General features: G+C 44.6%; 1 protein-coding gene across 1 annotated transcript in view; it reads left to right on the top strand.

Annotated features, from left to right (window-relative positions):
• lrrc1 (leucine rich repeat containing 1) overlaps positions 1-22795 on the top strand; it is a 111242-nt gene that overhangs the window by 61908 nt on the left and 26539 nt on the right. The window contains exons 7-9 of the mRNA XM_078400082.1: positions 8691-8765; positions 16117-16261; positions 20808-20926. Of these exons, the coding sequence (XP_078256208.1) occupies positions 8691-8765; positions 16117-16261; positions 20808-20926 (339 nt within the window). The remainder of the gene's footprint in view (positions 1-8690; positions 8766-16116; positions 16262-20807; positions 20927-22795) is intronic.

Raw genomic sequence — 22795 nt, 5'->3', positions numbered from 1 at the left:
TAGTTTATCTTTTCCAGTTTTGTTCATTTAGATTCACCACCCTCTGTAAGAAGTACCTCAATATTAAATGATCCTAATCGTGACCATGCATACTAAACATTGTTAATGGCTTGAAACCTGTATTTTCCAATAACTTCCATGTCCCGAGGTTAGTGACATTTAGGTGACCCATCTTTAGGGCAGTTAGCATTGATATTTTGCATTTTCCAAGGTGATTTTACCATTGCCATATTGATAGATTACTGTGGCATATTAGCATGTTTTGCATTGCACTTTGGTTTGGAACCATTGCTCAAGTCAGCCTTCCGCCAACACAAAATGGACAGGAAAGTGCCAATTCATTTCATTCATAAGAGCAAAGGAACAGGAGCAGAAGTAGGCCACTCAGCCCCTCACTGCTCTCCTACCATCCAATGTGACCGTAACTTAACCTTGCATCAGTGCAGGGAAGCTATCGGAGAGGATTCTTTGGGATAGGATTTACTCCCATTTGGAAGTTAATGTGCTAATTAGGGATAGTCAGCATCGCTTTGTACACAGCAGGACAAGTCTAACTATTTGACTGATCTTTTTTTTAGTTGGCCAAGGTAATTAGTAAGGGTTGGGCAGTGGATGTTATCTAGATGGACTTTAGCAAGGCATTTGATAAAGTCCCCCATGGTAAGCTGATCCAGAAGATTAAGATGCACGGGATTCAACCTGTTCATATTCAAGATTCAAGATTCAAGATATCTATTGGACGAAATTTAGTCACCCACAGTCCAATAATAAAAGCAATAAAACAAGCAAATTACACAACCCCAACCAACACACAAAAAAAAGAAACATCCATCACAGTGAGTCTCCTCCAGTCCCCTCCTCACTGTGATGGAAGGCCAGAATGTCTTTCACGAATATGAGTTCAGAACTGGCTTATTCATAGAAAATAGCGGCTTATGGAAGAAGAGCATTATACTAGTAGGAGACCTATGACTAGTAGAGTTCTGCAAGGATCTATGCTGGGACTTTTGTTCTTTGCAATGTAAATAAGTTGGATGTAAATGTAGATGAGTTATTAAATTTGCAGACGACACCAAGATTGCTGGAGTTGCGGACAGTAAGGAATGTTGCCAAAGTATACAGTGGGATGCAGATCGACTACAAGAAATTGCATTGAGAAGTGAATTTAGCCTGGTCCATCATAGACCAGGATAGTGCTAGTGTGTGGGGTGATCGCAGGTCAGTGTGGACTCAGTGGACCGAAGGGCCTGTTTCTGTGCTGTATTTCTAAAGTAAAGTCTAAAGTTGATTTTATTGTCATCTACACAAGTATAATGGAAGTCTTGCATGCTGCAGCACCACAGACTGCATAGAACTAGACATCACACAAAACAAACTGTATGTAAATTGTACATAGTATTTCTAAAAGAAAGTAGACTGTGCAAAAGCATAATTAGAAAAATATACATGCTCTTGTGATGCATGGGATGGATCGCGCATTGTTCCGTTGTTGAGGTAGGATTAGGGTTTTACAGAATGGTTCAAGAACTTGTTAGTTGTAGGAAAGTGGCTGTTCTTGAGCCTGGTGGTGTGATCTTCAGGCTCCTATACCTCTTGCTCTGTGGTAGCAATGAGAAGAGGGTGTGGACTAGATGGTGGGGATGCTGCCGCCTTGAAGCAGAGCCTTGTGTAGATGCTATTGATGGAGAGTGGGCTGTGTCTATGATGGACCAGGCTAAATACACTACTCAATGCAACTTCTTGCATTCCCGTGCATTGGAATTGCCATCCCAGGCCACGATGCAACCAGTCAGGATACGTTCTGCAATTCATTCAGAAGTATGTTAGAGTATTCAAAGACGCATAGAATCTCTTTAAACTTCTAAGAATGTATAGGTGCTCCGTGCTTTCTTCATGAATACATCCATGTGCTGGGCTAGGAAGGATAATCTGAGATGTGATCAGGTTGACTCTCTCCACCACCAACCCACCAACGAAAACTGGTGCATGTTTTGTTTTGTTTAGTTTAATATTGTCATGTATACCAAGGTACAATGAAAAGCTTTTTCGTTGCATGCTATCCAGTCAGCAAAAAAAACTAAACATGATTACAATCAACCCTTCCACTGTGTTCAGATAGAGAATAAAGGGCAGAACGTTTAGTACAAGGTAAAGTTTGATTAAAGATAGTTCGAAGGTCTGCTGACCAACATGGTCTAGAACATAGAAAATAGGTGCAGGAGGAGGCCATTCGGCCCTTCGAGCCTGTACGCACCGCCATTCAATATGATCATGGCTGATCATCTAGCCTGTACCTGCCTTCTCTCCATACCCCCTGATCCCTTTAGCAAAAAGGGCCACATCTAACTCCCTCTTAAATATAGCCAATGAACTGGCCTCAACTACCTTCTGTGGCAGAGAATTCCACAGACTCACCACTCTCTGTGTGAAGAAATGTTTTCTCATCTCGGTCCTAAAAGACTTCCCCTTTATCCTTAAGCTGTGACCCCTGGTTCTGGACTCCCCCAACATCGGGAACAATCTTCCCGCATCTAGCCTCTCCAACCCCTTAAGAATTTTATATGTTTCTATAAGATCCTGTTTCTATGTTCTATGTTCTATGTCTCCTATCATCATATATATATACAGCCGGAAACAGGCCTTTTCGGCCCTCCAAGTCCGTGCCGCCCAGTGATCCCCGTACATTAACACTATCCTACACCCACTAGGGACAATTTTTACATTTACCCAGCCAATTAACCTACATACCTGTACGTCTTTGGAGTGTGGGAGGAAACCGAAGATCTCGGAGAAAACCCACGCAGGTCACGGGGAGAACGTACAAACTCCTTACAGTGCAGCACCCGTAGTCAGGATCGAACCTGAGTCTCCGGCGCTGCATTCGCTGTAAAGCAGCAACTCTACTGCTGCGCTACCGTGCCGCCCTTGACTTGGTCTTTCCATTTCTCATTCAATGAGATAGTGCAGGCTCAACCATGCATTCCTGTCTCCCCCCATGGACCTTTCACTCTCTTGTTTCCATCGACCTCAACCTCAAAACTTGCAAAGCTTTTGCTTCCACTGTTCCTTTTGCAGCCAAGAGTGCCAAAGGCTTGCAGCGCTCCGTGAAAAGAAATAATTTCCCTAATTTCTGTCTTAAAGAAACAGTGACTTATTTTTAAGTAATGAGCCCCATAGTTCTAGATTCTCCCTCACATCCACCCTGTTGTAGTTTTCCATTGCAATTTCTCCACTAAACGTTGGTGGATGTAAGTCCACCTTAACCTCTCATAAGGCAACCATTAATTACAGATATCAGTCTCATAAATCTCCTTTGAACTGCATCCAATGTATTAACATCCTTCCTTAAATATAAATGTTGTGCCCCAGACGTGGGTTCAACAATGTCTATACAACTAAAACAAAACTTCCCTGATTTTGGTTCAATCTTGTTTGTAATAAACCATCATATTCTGTTTGCTTTTGTTGTTATTTGCTGGACATGAATATTAGCCTTTTGGAAAATACATGAAGAAACTCTGATCCCTTATGTTTCAAAGTTGTGCAGTCTTTCACAGTTTAGGTCTCATTTTTCATGTTAGAATGGACTACTTCGCATGGTCCCACACTATGCTCCATCTATCAGATCTTTGTCCATTCCTGTAACATCCATATCTCTTTCACATATCATCATATCATATCATATATATACAGCCGGAAACAGGCCTTTTCGGCCCTCCAAGTCCGTGCCGCCCAGCGATCCCCGTACATTAACACTATCCTACACCCACTAGGGACAATTTTTACATTTACCCAGCCAATTAACCTACATACCTGTACGTCTTTGGAGTGTGGGAGGTAACCGAAGATCTCGGAGAAAACCCACGCAGGTCACGGGGAGAACGTACAAACTCCTTACAGTGCAGCACCCGTAGTCAGGATCGAACCTGAGTCTCCGGCGCTGCATTCGCTGTAAAGCAGCAACTCTACCGCTGCGCTACCGTACCGTGTCTAAACAAATCCAAAATTGTGTATTCTTCAGCATATGTTCTACATGACTTCTTCGAAATTCCTACCTGGAAGAGCAGCGCCTCGTACTCCACTTGGGGAACCTACAATCCAACTATATGAACATTGAATTCTTCATTTTCATGTAATATCCCCCTACCCACCTCTCTTCCTCCTGCTCGCACCCTTCCTAATGCACCCACATTTCCCCCATGATCTGCCAACACTCTAGTCACCCCAGTCCTTTCCCCTTCTCCGTAAGTTCTGCTCCCATCCCCAAGCCCCACATTTTCCTTTTATTCACCTTTCCCTGTTCCCATCCCCCTCGATATCCCTCTCATAGCCTCTACATTTCACTCTTCCTCTTCTTTCCTTATCCCTTTTGTCCCCTTCTCACCACTAGCCTTTGTTGTTAACTCCACTCACTCGCCTCTAGTCTGAAGAAGGGTTCCAACCCAAAACATCGTCTATCCATTTCTTCCAGAGATGCTGCCTGACCTGTTGAATTACTTAAGCACTTTGTTTTTGTATTGTAAACCCACATCTGCAGCTCCTTGTGTGTGCCAATCAAACCTCTCTCCTCATCTGTATCCACCTGTCAGTTGGTAGGCTTTGCCGCACAACAACCTCTCCTTTCCAGCCTTCCCCTCTAATCCATTAGGCTGAAGAAGGGTCCTGGCCCAAAATGGCATCTGTCCATTCGGGCGGCAAAGTGGCACAGCTAGTTGAACCACTGACTCATTGCCCCAGAAACCCAGGTTCGATCCTGAGCTTGGGTGCTGTCTGTGTGAAGTTTGCATGTTCTCCTTGTGATTGTGCAGATTTTCTCTGGTGCTCCGATTTCCTCCTACATCCCAAAGATGTGCAGGTTTGCAGGTTAATTGACCTCTTCAAATTGCCACTAGTATGTAGGGAGTGGATGAGAAAGTGGAATAACATAAAATTAGTGTGACGGGATGATTAGCGTGGACTTGGTGGGCTGAAAGACCTGTTTCCATGCTGTATCTCTAAACTAAACTAAACATTCCCTCCACAGATGCTGCCTGCCACCCCTGCTGAGTTCCCCTTGCACTCTGCTTTTTACTAACGGCATTTGCAGTGGGCATTTTCTATTGCAGTCCCTGGGAATGAAGGGAATAGGCATGTTGCCTTGAGCACTTTCCAGCTCTATCTCCCATAGTTAAGTCTAGACCCATAAATTTAACAACTACATTCTTAACCTAAGTAGCACTTAAATTCTCAAACAAGTTGCTAAAGTTAGCTAATGACCCAAGTTTCTTTTTTAAACCCGGCCATTTGTGTTGGATAGTTCCCCTTTAGATGGTAAGGAGGCCTTTCCATGCAGTAATCCCAAAGTGTTCCATCTGCTGGTACCTAGGTGTTTGTTTTTCAGAGGTTCTTCGCAAAATATCATTACATTGCTTCAGTGAATTATGCACATCAAGCAAAAACATGCATCAGCACCTCCACTTCCTCAGGAGACTGAAGAAACTTGGCAAGTCTCCAATGACTCTTACAAACTTCTACAGATGTTCCATAGAAAGCATTCCGTCAAAATGCATGACAACTTGTTGTGGAAACAGCTCTGCCCAAGATTGCAAGAAATTGCAGAGTTGTAGATGTAGCCCAGTCCATCACACAGACCAGACTCTTCACGATTGACTCCACCTTCAACCTCCGAGACAGTCCGATTCTCCTCTACCTCCATTGGTCCTTGTCTCTGGAACTATTGTGATATATAGTGCTGTGAACTATATTACGCACTCTGTATCTTATCTTATTATACTTGAGTTTGGCATGATTGCATTTATGTAGTGTTATCTGATTGGATTGGATAGCATGCAAAGCCGAGCTTTTCACTGTACCTCGGTACAGATGACCATAATAAACCTAAAATCTCCAAGGAGCAGTGTTTTGCCTACCGAGACATGCAATGAAACTGGAGCTCAGCCATAATGAGAAACACACAGCTGTAATGCTGATGCAGAACTACATGTGTTTTGCTCCTTCCCTGCCGTTTGAGTGACACGTTAAATTTCCAGCTCCACCTGAACATTGGCTTTGGCTTTTCATTTCTGGACGTTACTTTTCTACACATAATGAGGTTTGACCCACGCAGGCCAGATCAATCAATATAGTGGACGAGCCCTCTTTGGCATCAAAAGGATTCCAAAACATTCCCAAGTTCAAAATCCTATTTGTGCTGCTATGTTTTTCCTGTACTATTATAAAGCAACAAACAGCACATGTGTGTGTGTATATATATATATATATGTGTGTGTGTGTATGTGTATATATATATATGTGTGTGTATATATGTGTGTATGTGTGTATATATATATATATATATTCATACATACATACGTAATATATGATTGCTTCTCTCTTTGTATATGTATGTGTATACACATAAATACAGAGAGAGGAGGAGGGTCTCGACCCGAAATGTCACCCATTCCTTCTCTCCAGAGATGCTGCCTGACCCGCTGAGTTACTCCAGCATTTTGTGTCTACCTTCGTACAGAGAGAGATGCAATCAGACAGATGATGGAAACAATGCTCAGGATCATTCAAGAAAATCCATTGCAAAGAGCCACTTTGTGGCCAGAGATTGCAACTGCAGAGGGTTTAAGTTTGTGTTTAGGTTTGTTATTGTTAGATGTACCGAGGAACAGTGAAAAGCTTTGTTTGCTTGCTATCCAATCATACATACATACATACATACGATACATACACCGTACATAAATACAATCAAGTCAAACTCAAGTACAATAGATAGAGCAAATGGGAACATACAGAGTGCAGAATATAGTTCTCAGCATTGTAGTGCATCAGTTCCAGAGACAAAGTCCAATGTCCACAATTAGATAGAGATGAATCTGGCAGGAGGCTAGGTTATGGATGGACCTGATATCAGAGGGGAAGAAGTTGTTCCTGATATGGGGTTGCGCACTTCCAGGATTCTGTACCTGCTGCCAGAGGGGAGCAGAGAGAAGTAGTAATGATTGGGGTGGACAAGGCTTTGATTATGTTGGCTTTATGTTGGCTCATTTCCCGAGACAGCATGAAGTGTAGATGGAGTCAGTGGTGGGAAGTCTGATCAGTGCGATGGACTGGGCTACATCTACACCTTTCTGCAATTTCTTGCGGTATTGGGCAGAGAACCATGAGGTAATGAATGGCAGGATTAAATGTGAGTCAGTGAGTTGTAATGTACACAAGTATTAATGTCCCATTAATTCACCATTCCACTCCCATTCTGACTTCCCTATCTGTGGCCTTCTGCTGTTACATCAAAGCCCAGTGCAAGCTCAAGGAACACACCCCAACCTCTGCCTGGGCACTTTGCAGGCTGTGGTCTCAATATCACATTCCTCAACTTTAGGTAACTCGCCCTCTTTCCGTCTGTAGCGGAACTGGCCAATTCAGCTCACCTTCACTTTTTCTCACTCTATTCACTTAGTGTGGCATGCTGGGAATATCCCGCAGCCATTGGTTAGATCATCTGGTCTCGCCCTGTCAGAGGTATGCCCTTTGTTTTACCCATCCCTTCCCTATCTACTTTGTCATGGAAAATGAGGTTGGTTTTCTCTCTCAGTTCTGACAAAGGGTCCTGCACCTGAAGGATCAACTCTGTTTCTATTTCCACAGATGTTGCCTGACCTGCTGAGTGTTTCCACCATGTTCTGTCCTGAAGATGGACACAAAATGCTGGAGGAACTCAGCGGGGCAGGCAACATCTCTGGTTAGTAGGAATGGATGACGTTTTGGGTCAAAACCCTTCTTCAGACTGCCATTATTTCTAATGTGTAGTTCTCTGCATTCTAGCTTCAGTCTTAGGAACCAAAAATAAGACTGCAATTATTGTATGCAAGTTACTGGTTTAGTTCAGTACAGTTTAGGGTATTACGTGTACTGAGGTACAGTGAAAAACTTTTGTTGGACTGGATCTGGGCTTAAATTTTGTGGTCAATGGTTTGGATGTTCTTTGAATTGAGAGTTGCTGTTATGGATCTTGTTCTTGCCAAGCTATATTTTTTTCACAAACTTGTTCAAAGTTCGAACTGCCGGATCAAGTTACTCCACTATCAAGAATCTGGGAGCTTATGCAGTGACTTACTGTGACCAGCAAGCTCACTGCTATAATGTGTGTCTGTTTGAACAGGGAGCAACAATGTGGCAACCATAGGTTTAAGGCCATACGTTCTATTCATGGAAAGGGAAAGGTGTCCTTCAGAAACTATCCTTAATGCTGATGCAAATAAAGAGAGAAATTAGGTTCTCTCTTTATTTGCATCGATGGATTTGAGAGATTGCTACAGATGCCCTGTCTTCTCCATCCTTTCAAAAAGGACCCAATTATTTGCTATCTAGTAAGGATTTGTAAGTAGAGTTGCTGCCTGACAATGCCAGAGACCCAGATTCGATCCTGATTACAGGTGCTGTCTGTACGAAGTTTGTATGTTCCCCCTGTAACCGTTTGGGTTTTCTCCGGGTGCTCCAGTTTCCTCCCACACTCCAAAAACGTACAGGTTTGTAGGTTAATTGGAATCTATCGTGACGGTTTACTGAAACCCGGCACGTTAAAGTAATGCTTAGCCAATATTGTGAAGTGCTTCAATGACGTTTTGAATAATTGACTTTTTTCTCGTGTGCCATTTGCAGTGATCAGTGAAGTTTTACAATGTATTTTTTATTTGCAGCCAGAAAGTATTGGATCACTCTCAAACCTTAAGGATTTATGGTTGGATGGAAACCAGTTGGTTGAACTGCCTGTGGTAAGCATATTCTGCAGTTGTTCTCAATCCTTAAGTCTTGACAATGTTTGCCCATTGGAACAATCTTGCTCTTCGTATTATTTTTTTTTCTGCCATAGGGATTGCTCCTCAGCTGTATCTCAGCTAATTATGTTTAATCTTGGCCCTTGTGGTTTTAAATGCCGTTTATCCACACCCTTGATTTACCATCTATATTTCCACTTGAAAAACTGGTTCCCTGGCACTGTTTTTTGGCATTGAAACCCAGTTTTCAAGAGTGTCAAGAGTATTTAATTGTGATATGTGTCGACAATGGAACAATGAAATTCTTTGTTGTCAAGTAGTCACGACCAAAATAAAACAAACTGCAAATGCGGGAAATCTGAAATTAAAAGTGATTGCTGGAAACAATCAGCAGGTCAGGCAGCATCATTGGACGGAGAAACAGTTAATGTTTCAGGGCATGATCCTTCATCGGAACCCTTTTGCCCCAGTTTGGATGAAGGGTCTTGGACTCTGAAAAGTGAACTGTTACTCTTTCCATAGATGCTGCTTGACCCATTAAGCATTTTCTCCTTTTTTGTAAGCAGTCAAGAAATACAGGGTAAATGAGTGCAGCTAATATTTGTATCTTTTGTATAACTTTTCGGATATCAGTTTTGTTGGATAAACGCACAGCTGAGTCTAATCTGTTGGATGAAGCTGTTATATGAGTTTTAAATTTACAAGTTTTTATAAATTTTCTCTGGAACGTCAGAGATTGAGGGGAGACTGATATATACAATTATGAGAGGGTACAGATAGGGTAGATAGAACCTTTTTCCCCAGGGTCAAAATGCCCAACATTAGAGGGCATAGCTATAAGGTGAGAGGGGGGAAGTTTAATAAAGAAGAGCAGGGAATTTTTTTTACACAGTAGTGGGTGCCTGGAATGCATTGTCAGGGGTGTTGGAGGCAGATCCGATAGGGGTATTTAAGAAGCTTTTAGGTAGGCACATGGAAGTGCAAGGATCAGAGGGATACGGATCTTGTACAACAGACAAAATCTTTTTAACATGTTCTGCGCACACATTGTGAGCCAAAGTCTCTGTTCCTGTGCGGCACCGTTCTGTGTTCAAAATGTGCATTTAGAAATATACTTACTGTAGCGGCAACTTTAGTCTTCCCAATAAAGTCCCAAAGCTTACCGTTGACGAAGGAGGGGAGCGATATTTCTTGACACGAAAACCACAACAGAGAGATCTTCACGACATTTCAGTTTAGTTGGTCGTTTATTGAAGTAACAATACAAAACAAATTTGTTTATCTCCCGTCGTTAACTTCTGGTAAGGACTTAATATCTCACCGTCACTCCTTCATATCCTGTTACTGACTTGCTAAAACCTTAGCAGGCTCCTAACGTAACTGCCGCGTTACGTAAGTGCTGGGTGAATTATACTCATAATTCTGGCCCCTCCCATGGCTCCTCCCAGTCCAAATACCTAAGTCTAGTATTATCTCACGCCAACCCCCTCGTGTCCAAAAATAATGAAACAGGATACAAAATAATATAATATGTTAAGATAGCAAATGAACACAAAATGGCTCCTACACACCGGCCCCTAATTGTTCTACGTATATAACAAAACAATTACTAATAAGCATTAAAAGGAGCCATAAAAACCATACTTAATCAAAAAAGCATGCACTATATATTGGCATCTAATCTACTATAGTGATTCTTCAATCTTCAAACCACCAATCTTTGCTGTACTCGGGTATCAGCTTCCAGTAGCAGACACATCTTCGTTATCGGTCTCTCCAAGGTGTTGCTCTTAGTCTGAAGTCGAACAGTGCGCCCAAAACCCTGTGCATCTGGTATAAGCTCCAATATTCTGCCCATTAGACAGAATCTTTTTCAATCTTCTTCTCTTCCAATTTAAGAAGGGGTCTGCTGTCAGTCGTCTAGATGCTTCACCTGCAGGATTTTCCTTTGTGCTAACATATCTCCATTGTGATACGTCAGTAACATCCCTTACAAAAGAGATTCTGTTTGCTACAAATGTTTGAAAGCATTTGGTTTTGTTGTTGATGTACTTAAGCACAGTTGTGCTATCGGTCCAGAAGATGGATTTGTCCAGTTGAAGCTGTAATTCCTTTCGCAGCATTGTGTCAACTCTGGATTTTCCCATTATGAAGTTGTGATTGTATTGCCTGACCAGAAGCTCCTCTTGGCTTGCAATAGATATTCGATTGACAGCAGCGGCAGGGCAGCCATTTCCATCCTTGCTGTCATGGTCTTTTCTCAGGAGACCATAGATGACCCATCCCAGTAGGGTTTTCACAGCGTATGGTCCATCTCCTTGACTATTGACTAGCTCCCGAGGTTCCAATACCTTTGAAGCATTTGCCCCAGTGACGGGGTCAATGCCAGAGTCAATTTCAGGAATCTTGACATCCTTCAAGTAAGGCCATTGCTTCAGGTCTTCTTGTCTGGGAATGTTTAACTGAGAAACATTGTTGGTCTTATGTGTAAACACATCAGATAGTTGAATAAAATCATCTTTATCCAGACTAGATATTTCCAAAATGCTGGAGTAACTCAGCAGGTCAGGCAGCATCTCGGGAGAGAAGGAATGGGTGACGTTTCGGGTCGACCCGAAACGTCACCCATTCCTTCTCTCCCGAGATGCTGCCTGACCTGCTGAGTTACTACAGCATTTTGCGAATAAATACCTTCGATTTGTACCAGCATCTGCAGTTATTTTCTTATACTAGATATTTCCAAACCTGAGATAAGACAACTGGTCACAGGCTTCACTTGATTCATGGTACCAATGAGAATTTCGATCCTTAGTCCTGAAACGTTCAGCCTTCTCATCAAGCCTTCAGAGCTGAAGGTAGATGAACTTCTAAGATCCAAAAAAGCGTATGTCTGCAAAACTGTACTCCCCTTGTGGCCTTTTATTTGTACTGGTGCGATGGGGAAGATGCAGGTTTCATCACCGGCGCCGATATGGTCACACGTCTGAGATGGAAGAGCAGCATCACTCGCAATTGGCTTTTCATTCTGCTCTGAATGTACTGCTTTCTTTTCCTTGTCCTTTTGTTCAATACGAAGTATTTCAGGATGATCTTCTTGCACCTGTGCTTCCACAGGTTCTGTAGTCATCGCCAAACTGCTTTTGGCATTTTGCGGCTTTTCTCTTGCCTTAGCAAAGGTAGGGCCTTTGACAGTTCCTCCTTTCAAATAAGAGTTCATCCCATCAGTTGCTGTCGACCTGTATCTTGATTTCCTAGCCTCAAGTACATTGAATCTTGGCTGCTGCTATTGTAGCATCTAGTTCCAATCGTTCCTTCCGTCTTCTCAGCTGTTCCTTTTGGCTCTCCCATTCGAGCTCCATTTCCAATTGTCTCCTCTTCCTGTCGAGCTCCATTTCCAATTGTCTTCTCTTCCTGCCCTTTTCCATCACATTCCTCAACTTTAGGTAACTCGCCCGCTTTCCGTCCGTAGCAGAACTGGCCAATTCAGCTCACCATCACTTTTTCTCACTCTATTCACTTAGTGTGGCATGCTGGGAATATCCCGCAGCCATTGGTTAAATCATCTGGTCTCGCCCTGTCAGAGGTATACCCTTTGTTTTACCCATCCCTTCCCTATCTACTTTGTCACGGAAAATGAGCTTGGTTTTCTCTCTCAGTTCTGACAAAGGGTCCTGCACCTGAAGGATTAACTCTGTTTCTATTTCCACAGATGTTGCCTGACCTGCTGAGTGTTTCCACCATGATCTGTCCTGAAGATGGACACAAATTGTCTTCTCTTCCTGTCGAGCTCCATTTCCAATTGTCTTCTCTTCCTGCCCTTTTCCATTCTCTTCCAATCTTCCAATTCCTGTTCATGTCCCTCAATCTCATGCCTGTCTTCCATGAAGGCAGCCTGTTCTGCGAGAACGGCCAGGTCTGCCGTAGCCTTCATACGAGCAGAGCCATCTCTCCAAGATGCACGAGATGGAACGAGATTTGAAGCTCAATTTATAGTTTGAGACTTTTGAAGCGCTGTCAGCAGATCCAATGATATCTATGTTTACACAACTCTGTTGTGTAGCACTCTCAGCAATAGAAAGTATCACAAAATGCTGGAGTAACTCAGCGGGTCAGGCAGCATCACTGGAGAGCAGGAATGGGTGATGTTTCGGGTCGAGACCCTTCTTCAGACTGATGTCGGGGGACGGGACAAAGAAAGGATATAGGTAGAGACAGGAAGACAGTGGGAGAACTGGGAAGGGGGAGGGGAAGAGACGGACAGAGAAGTTATCTAAGTCAATGTTCATACCGCTGGGCTGTAAGCTGCCCAAGCGAAATATGAGGTGCTGTTCCTCCAATTTACAGTGGGCCTCACTATGATACTGGAGGAGGCCCATGGCAGAAAGGTCAGACTGGGAGTGGGAGGGGGAGTTGAAGTGCTCAGCCACCGGGAGATCAGGTTGGTTAAGGCAGTTAAGGAGATCTGGTTGGCCTCCCTCTTCTCAGCTCTCCTACTGTCTTCCTGTCTCCACCTATATCTTTTCTTTGTCCCGCCCCCCCTGACATCAGTCTGAAGAAGGGTCTCGGCCCAAAACGTCACCCATTCCTTCTCTCCAGAGATGCTGCCTGACCCGCTAAGTTACTCCAGCATTTTGCGATACCTTTGATTTGTACCAGCACCTGCAGTTATTTTCCTACTCTCGGCAATAGAGTGTGTAGTTTGATGACCATCCTTAGTACCTTGTGCAAACCCGATAAAAGTTTCCATTGTTTGATGAATCCACTGATTTTGCTTTTCAAGCTCATCTTCAGGCAGTGGTAACTTTACCAGTACTTCCTCGATTAATTGAATCAAGTTAGATTGTACTCCATTTACATTTTCACCTGATTCCATGTTCTCTTTCATCATTTCAATCAGCTTAGTAGCTTGTTTATATCTTTTCTGGTTTTTTTCTTCAATCTCACGCTGGCTTGTCAGGGTTGCAACCCATTCAAGACGTAAGGGAACTTTGAAGGTTCACAAAATGAAGAAAAACCATTTTCCCCTTGGGAATCCATTCTAATGTTGCCACCTGCTGGCAGAACATCAGATTTACGTACAATCATACTTGCACGTCATTATCACTTTAAGACGTATTGACGGAAAGTCATATCGTCAAAGGAATTCAAAACAAAACTGATACAAGCTTGCACAAGGTCACTTCTTTGTTTCTAGCATCCCTAAGTTTTCCAGTCGTAGTTTCCTCATACAACTTCTGAAAAACAGCTTTCCTATAAAGCTTAATGCTGTACCGGCTTTCGAAGTTTTCCTTTCACTGTAGTCGATTTATGCAGACAGTGACTCTTATCAGTCTGTTTCATGTTCAAAGTTTTCGTAATAAAACAATCCTTTGTTCCATGCAGTCGATACACAAGCTCCAGCTCCACTCCTTGAGCCAGTTCCTTTTAAATGACTCTTTAGAGACAGGTGGGGGGGGGTGGGGGAAACTTTTCTCTTCCTCACGGCGCGGGGTGCGGCTCGGCTGCGGGGCCTAACATCGCCCGGTGCGGCTCGGCCGCTGGACTTTACATCGCCCGGTGCGGCTTGGCCGCTGGACTTAACAGTGCCCGGTGCGGCTCGGCCGCGGGACTTAACATCGCCCGGTGCGGCTCGGCCGCGGGACTTTACATCGCTGGTGCGGCTCGACCACGGGACTTTACATCGCCCGGTGCGGCTCGGCTGCGGGACTTTACATCGCCCGGTGCGGCTCGGCTGCGGGACTTAACATCGCCCGGTGCGGCTCGGCTGCGGGACTTTACATCGCTGGTGCGGCTCGACCACGGGACTTTACATCGCTCGGTGCAGCTCGGCTGCGGGACTTAACATCGCTGGTGCGGCTCGGCTGCGGGACTTAACATCGCTGGTGCGGCTCGGCTGCGGGACTTTACATCGCTGGTGCGACTCGACCACGGGACTTTACATCGCCCGGTGCGGCTCGGCTGCGGGACTTAACATCGCCCGGTGCGGCTCGGCTGCGGGATTTTACATCGCTGGTGCGGCTCGACCACGGGACTTAGCTGCGCAAGGCTTGGTCGCGGGGCCTTCCATCGCCCGGCTCGGCCGTGAGACGTTTCAGCGCCCGGTGCGATTCGGCCGGGGGGACTTCCATCCCCTTGCGGGGACTGTGCGGGTCGGTCGGGGACGAGCTATCTGTCCGTGGGCGTGGGGAGGGGAGTGGAAGTTTTGTTGCCTCCATCACAGTGAGGGGGTGTTTGGAGTCACTGTGATGGACGTTTGTGTTGGGGCTGTGTGTCTTGTGTTCTTTTTTTCACTGACTGCTATGTAGTTTCGTTCGGTACTTCGGTACCGAACGACAAATAAAGCTCTGTTATACTGTTATACTGTTATAAAGTCCCTAAGCTTACCGTTGAGGAAGGAGTGGAGAGATATTTCTTGACGCAAAAACCACAACAGAGAGATCTTCACGAAGTTTCAGTTTGGTTGGTCGTTTATTGAAGTAACAATACAAAACAAATTAGTATATCTCCCGTCGCTAACTTCTGGTAAGAACTTAATATCTCACCGTCACTCCTTCGTATCCTGTTACTGACGTGCTAAAACCTTAACAGGCTCCTAACGTAACTGCCACATTACATAAGTGCAGGGTGAATTATACTCATAATTCTGGCCCCTCCTATGGCTCCTCCCAGTCCATAGTAGGCCGAGTATTATCTCACGACAACCCCCTGGTGTCCAAAAACAATACAGCAGGATACAAAATAATAAAATAATATGCTAAGATAACTAATAAACACAAAATGGCTCCTACACTTACATACCTGATAAAATATGTCAAATTACAAGAGACATTTTATGGGGTAAAAGAGTGACATTCTTTTTCCCATGGTAGAGGTGTCAAGAACAAGGTTTAACATGAGGAGATTTTGTTTTATGGATAAAGTGGAGCATGCTGCCAGAGGAGGTGGGGCAATCAAATACAATCATTACATTTAAGTGGCATTTAGACACTTAAATAGACAGGCATAGAAGAATATGGACTTAAAGCAGACAAATAGGATTAATGGAAATGGACTATATAGTTGTGGCAGGCAGTGGTCTCTGTACTGTCAAACTCTCTGACTCATGGAAATGTAAACATGAAGCGATTGAGGAGTACTAATCTTCTAATGTTTCACATCTCATTTGCCCAAAGATTTTGTTTACAAAATTATTAAGTACTCAATTTCACTGCGGGATAGCTTACCACCAATGGAAATGCAAGTGGTTGGTCTTTGTTATTGGAATCAGCAGGAGAAGTTGCCCTTTGTGGCAGAGTTTGTAAAATGTTTCATGTATGGGTGTGTTCTGTTTTCTTTCTTGTTCAAACAGGAAATTGGAAACCTGAAGAACTTGGTGTGTTTAGATGTGTCAGAAAACAAACTGGAGAAACTCCCTGAAGAGATCAGTGGACTTGATTTGCTCTCCGATCTGTTTGTCTCACAGAATCAGTTGGAAGTCATGCCAGATGGCACTGGTATGTTTACTTTGATGAAACTGTTGTGGTATGCATGCAAACTGCTTTGCTTTTGCCAAGGTAATTTCCTCATTAGTGCCAAGGAGGAAATAAGTTGCAGAATATTTTAATCCCCTCGTTCCTTACTTGCGTAACTTGAGCATTTAAAAATTTCAAAATATATATATATTAATTATGCAGCAATAAAAACAAGAAGAGTCGGAAATATTGAATAGGCACAAGGATAGGAAAGGTTTAGTAGGATATAGACCAAATTCAAGATTCAAGATTCAAGATAGCTTTATTTGTCATCCAATATTGGACGAAATTCAGTCACCCGCAGTCCAACAATAAAAGCATTAAATAAGCATTAAAATTACACAACCCCAAAAAAAACCCAAAACACAGTCCAACAATAAAAGCATTAAATAGGCATTAAAATTACACAACCCCAAAACCCCCCAAAACACAGTCCAACAATAAAAGCATTAAATAGGCATTAAAATTACACAACCCCAAAACCCCCAAAAACACAGTCCAACAATAAAAGCATTAAATAGGCATTCAAATTACCCAACCCCAAAAACACACAAAAAAGAAACATCCATTAAAGAAACATCCATCACAGTGAGTCTCCTCCAGTCCTCTCCTCACTGTGATGGAAGGCCACAATGTCTTTCCCTTCTCCTGCTGTCCTCGCCCGCAGTCAGGTTGTTGTGGTTGCAGGCCGCGCCGGACGGTCCACAGCGGGCCAAGCCCAAGGCGAGTCGCAGCCGCTCCAGCAGCCTCCGAAGACGGCCGGCTCCGCCGATGATAAGTCCGATCCGGGGCGGGCGAACACGCTGCTGCTGCCGCTGTCGCTGCACGTCGGGGCGCTCGTGGCTCCCGACATTGAAGCCCCCGCCCAGCAGAGAAATATCCCGAGGCATATCTTAGGCCGCGCCGGACAGTGAAATGTCCGCGACCCAAGCCCCGCGATCCGGGGCGGGCGAACCCGCTGCCGCTGCCGGAGCTCCCGATGTCGGCATCCTCGCGGCCCAAGCCTAAGGCAAGTCGCAGCCGCTCCCGCAGCCTCCGAAGACGGCCGGCTCCGGTGATGGTAAGTCCGATCCGCGGGCTCTGCGAACCAGAGCCCTGGAGGCCGACAGCTCCAGGAGTTGGGCCGATGGTAGGCCGCAGCAGGAACGGAGACAACACCCAGAAAACAAAGGTCGGGTCTCCGTTCGGAAGGGACACATATTTACAATGTTACAGTTCCCCCCCTCCCCCCCACATACACACATAGTACACAAACACAAAAACACCACATCACAACTACAATTAAGACAAAAAAACAACAAAAACACAAAGACAAATGGACCGCAGGTGAGCCGCAGCTGCTAGGGCAGCGCCGCCATTTTGGGACCAGTTTAGATGGGCCACTTTGGTTAGAATGGGATGAAGGGCCTGTTTCCATGTGTATGACTGACTCTATTCAAATGGCCATTCACTAAGCTACATAAGGAAACAGTGATTTATCTTGCTTGATAACAGAGCTATACGAATGGCATCCACTTAAGTTGGGCCCATTTGAGGAATCCTGCCTCTCTGTCCCCGTCTCTTGGTTTAGTTCAAAGACACAGGGCGGAAACAGTCACCTTGGCCCACCGATTCAGCGCCGATCAGTGATCCCTGTACACTATTACTATCCCACACAATAGGAGCAATTTACAATTTTTTACCAAAGCCAATTAATCTGCAAACCTGTATGTCTTTGGAAAGTGGGATAAAACCGGAGCACCCGGAGAAAACCCACGCGGTCACAGGGAGAACGTACAAACTCTGTACAGACAGCACCCGTAGTCTGGATCGACCCCGGGTCACTGGTACTGCAGACTTTCTCCAGACTTTCCTTCAAACTTGAACATATAAGCTGATTTTTTTTAATGTTCCCAGAATCTCTAGAGTTTAGTTCAGAGAAGCAGCAAAAACAGACCCTTTGGCCCACCAAGCCCATGTTGACCATCGATCACCCACTCACAGGCTAGTTCTATCTTGTCCCCATTTCTCATCCACTCCTTAAACACTAGGGGCAATTTACAGAGGCCAATTAAGCTATAAATCCACATGTCTTTGGGATGTGGGAGGAAACTGGAGCACCCGGAGGAAAGTGCAAACTCCTCACAGACACCACACGTAGTCAGATTCAAGCTTGGGTCTCTGGCTCTGTAAAGCAGAAACTCATGCTGTCTTCAGTTTCTGCTTGCTTTCGGTGCTGGGAACTTTGTCGCTGCACTGTAAGCTACCCAGACCTGTCGAGTGTTTCCAGCAACCCTGTTTTTACATAAGCAGTCAACTCACAGAAGAGCAATGGGTTAGAGGAATGCTGCTTTCACCCAGATAGTGGTTGGAATCTGGAATGCACTGCCTGAGAGACAATAAACAATAGGTGCAGGAGGAGGCCATTCGGCCCTTCGAGCCAGCACCACCATTCAATGTGATCATGGCTGATCATTCTCAATCAGTACCCCGTTCCTTCCTTCTCCCCATACCCCCTGACTCCACTATCCTTAAGAGCTCTATCTAGCTCTCTCTTGAATGCATTCAGAGAATTGGCCTCCACTGCCTTCTGAGGCAGAGAATTCCACAGATTTACAACTCTCTGACTGAAATAGTTTTTCCTCATCTCCGTTCTAAATGGCCTACCCCTTATTCTTAAACTGTGGCCCCTGGTTCTGGACTCCCCCAACATTGGGAACATGTTTCCTGCCTCCAACGTGTCCAACCCCTTAATAATCTTATATGTTTCAATAAGATCCCCTCTCATCCTTCTAAATTCCAGTGTATACAAGCCTAGACGCTCCAGTCTTTCAACATATGACAGTCCCGCCATTCCGGGAATTAACCTAGTAAACCTACGCTGCACGCCCTCAATAGCAAGAATATCCTTCCTCAAATTGGAGACCAAAACTGCACACAGTACTCCCTAGGGCCCTGTACAACTGCAGAAGGACCTCTTTACTCCTATACTCAACTCCTTTTGTTATGATGGGTTGAGGCATAGATTCCCACAGCATTTAAGAAGCAGTTGGGTGAGCATTTAAACAGCCGTGGAATGGAAGGCTTTAAACCAAGTGCTGGTAAATGGGATTAGTGTAATGTAACGTGGGTACAATGGTCAGCATGAACATGGTGGGCAGAAGGACCTGTTTCTTTGATCTGTTTCCGCTGCAAACAGGCAAATACATTTCTGACATGGATAGGTGATGTTTTGGGTCGGGACCCTTCTTCAGATTCATTTACTGTTTCATTTATGTAAACCCCATTTCAGTGCCTTTTCTGAGAAATGAGATTTTAATGACATTTACTGCTCCACTGTGAAATCTCCTCAAGGTATGCCTCATTTGGAGAGGTTCTTTTCTCTGACGTGTGTTCTGTCAGACCCTCTCTAAGAGCTCCCCTTCTGTAATTCCTCTTGCTCGCTTGGCTCAACAACAATGATCCAGACTCACTACCACAGCCACGTGTTCATTCAACACATGCCCGTGAATCTGAAGAATGGTCCCAATCCGAACCGTTGCCTAAACATGTTCTCCAGCATCTCCGGAAAACCTAACTATGTTCTCCAGAGATGCTGCCTGATCCGTTGAGTTACTCCAGCACTTTGTGCTTTTTTTTTGCAAACCAGCATCTACAGTTCTTTGTGTCTGCTGAAAACTCTTCCTCTTTTGTCTTACAAGGCATATTGGGTCAGATAGAATCTCATGCTTGGGTTCCTGACTTCAAACCAGTTTATTTTCCCATGAGGAATGATGCAGAAAGAAAAATATAAGACGGTGGATATTAAATTTTCAGATATTAGTAACATTCCATCTTGCTTTCCGACTGCACTGTGCTGTAAGGAAGACGTTTGGGTGTGACATGGTCTTTTTTCAATTAAGTGGAGACTGAGATGCTTGCTGCTATTAAAAGTGATGGAAACTCAAGATAAGTTTGTTAACTATGTCAGTAGTTGACCATTACTAATGAAAAATGTAACTGGTGTACAATAATTTCATCCAAATTAATATCCCTGTTGAGTTTCACTTTAACACTGCAACATGTCACCAGAGCAGATAAATACTTGTGTTATTTAGGAGGAGTCTGCCCTTTTTGACCCTATCTCATTTATCATCTATATATATATATATATATGCAGCGCGGAAACAGGCCTTTTCGGCCCACCAAGTCCGCGCCGCCCAGCGATCCCCGCACATTAACACTATCCTACACCCACTAGGGACAATTTTTACATTTACCAAGTCAATTACCCTACATACCTGTACGTCTTTGGAGTGTGGGAGGAAACCGAAGATCTCGGAGAAAACCCACGCAGGTCACGGGGAGAACGTACAAACACCTTACAGTGCAGCACCCGTAGTCAGGATCGAACCTGAGTCTCCGGCGCTGCATTCGCTGTCAATATTTTCTCAGTGCCTTTTCTGAGAACTAAAATTATAAAATAACTCGAATGCAAATAACTGCTTTCTAAATTATCAGACGGAAGTACCTTGATTATTTTCCTCCCTCTCCTTTCCACTTCCTGCAGGAAAACTAAAGCACCTTTCTATCCTCAAACTTGATCAAAATCGTTTAGTTCACTTGACTGACACTATTGGAGAATGTGGAAATCTTACAGAGCTCGTCCTCACTGAAAATAAGCTGGAGGTCAGTACTTACATTTTATAATTTTCACGGTTAATAATTTCCATTGTTGATGAATCCGTGCTATTAGTAAATTTGGAATAACTGTCTGTGTGAGCATGTCTGTGTGTGATAAACCGTGGAAACTGGCCCTTCGGCCCACCGAGCCTGCGCCGACCAGTGATTAACATAACATAACATAACATAACAACACTTTATTGTAATTCGGTATAAATACCGAACGAAATTTCAGCAGTCACAAGACATAGCAAAAAAGAAAAGAACACAGGACACCCGACCCCAACACAAACATCCATCACGGTGACTCCAAACACCCCCTCACTGTGATGGAGGCAACAAAACTTCCCCTCTCTTCCCCCCGCACCCACGGACAGGCAGCTCGACCCCTACCGAGGCAAACGACATGCACAGCCCCCGCAAGGGGATGGAAGGCCCCGCGGCCGAGCTGCCCCGGGCACCGAAACGTCCCGCGGCCGCACCCGGGGCGATGTTAAGTCCAGCGGCCGAGCCGCGCCGGGCACTGAAACGTCCCGCGGCCGAGCCGCACCGGGCACTGAAACGTCCCGCGGCCGCACTGGGCGATGTTAAGTCCAGCGGCCGAGCCGCACCGGGCACTGAAACGTCCCGCGGCCGAGCCGCACCGGGCACTGAAACGTCCCGCGGCCGAGCCGCGCCGGCGATGTTAAGTCCCGCAGCCGAGCCGCACCGGGCGATGGAAGGCCCCACGGGCAAGCTGCGCCCCGGGGAAGAGATCTAATAAAAGAAAGGTTTCCCCCCGCCCCACCCCACCCCCCCACACCCCCCCACACCCCCCACCCCCACCACACATACACAGCCAAAAACAGAAACAAAAACCATCCCAACACCGACACAAACAAAAAAAAAAGAAAAAAAGACAACAGACTGCCAGAGAGCCGCAGCCGTTAGGCGCAGCCAACTCCTCCCTTACCTGTACACTAACACTATCCTACACCCTAAGGACAATTTAGACAACCCAATTAACCAACAATCCTGCACGTCTTCTCGCTGTCATAGTGAGAAGATAGCATGTGTACTTGAGTGGTGATACTTGTGGAAAGTTGATGGGAATGTGGAGAGAATAAAATAGGATCAGTGTAGGATTAGTGCAAATGGGTCATTGATGATTGGTTCAAACTCAATGGGCTGAAGAGCTTGTTTACTTGCTGTTTGATTTTGGAAACGAGTTCGTTACTTTGTTTCTGCTTATTTAAGGAAAGTGATGGTATGGTTATCAGCAATAGCTCTTTTCCTCTTAATCTTCTCAGTTTTTGAGTAAAGATGCTTGAACTCTACAGTCATTCAGTCTCTGTTCATTCAATTTTGTGTGTGTGTCTGCATGTGTGTGTGAGTGTGTGTTCATCTTATGAATTACACTGAGCCCTTGGGGGGTGTATTAGATTCAAGAACAATGAAGTGGGACTGTTTCTCACTGGTGGGTTGAACAATTTTCATACCACTCCTTTAAATCGTATGATTTAAAGGGGTTGTATGAAAACTGATCAACGCACCAGTGGGTTCCTCACCATGTTTTTCCCAGAACTGCACCAGCAATTTGCATTCCAATTTTCCATTTGATCTCCCCGACACTTCTGCAGAATGTTATTTGACATGCAGCCATATCTTTTCAACAGCGATTTAAACAGCATTATGACTTGTTTATTGTACAAACCAAGGAGAGGGTTGTTGTTTAAACTTTCAATAATTTCTGCTTGGATGTTGGGGGAGTTGTGAATATTTGCTTCATGCAAATTGTGGATCATGAGGTTAATATTTGGTTTAGTGTTGATTTGAACTCTTGGTGTTTGATTAAGAATTAACTGAGAATGGAATAATTATTCCCAAGCTGTTGAG

Source organism: Rhinoraja longicauda, chromosome 5 (genome assembly GCF_053455715.1).
Source record: "Rhinoraja longicauda isolate Sanriku21f chromosome 5, sRhiLon1.1, whole genome shotgun sequence".
Lineage (NCBI taxonomy): Eukaryota > Metazoa > Chordata > Chondrichthyes > Rajiformes > Arhynchobatidae > Rhinoraja > Rhinoraja longicauda.
This window is presented reverse-complemented; position numbering and strand designations above follow the sequence as displayed.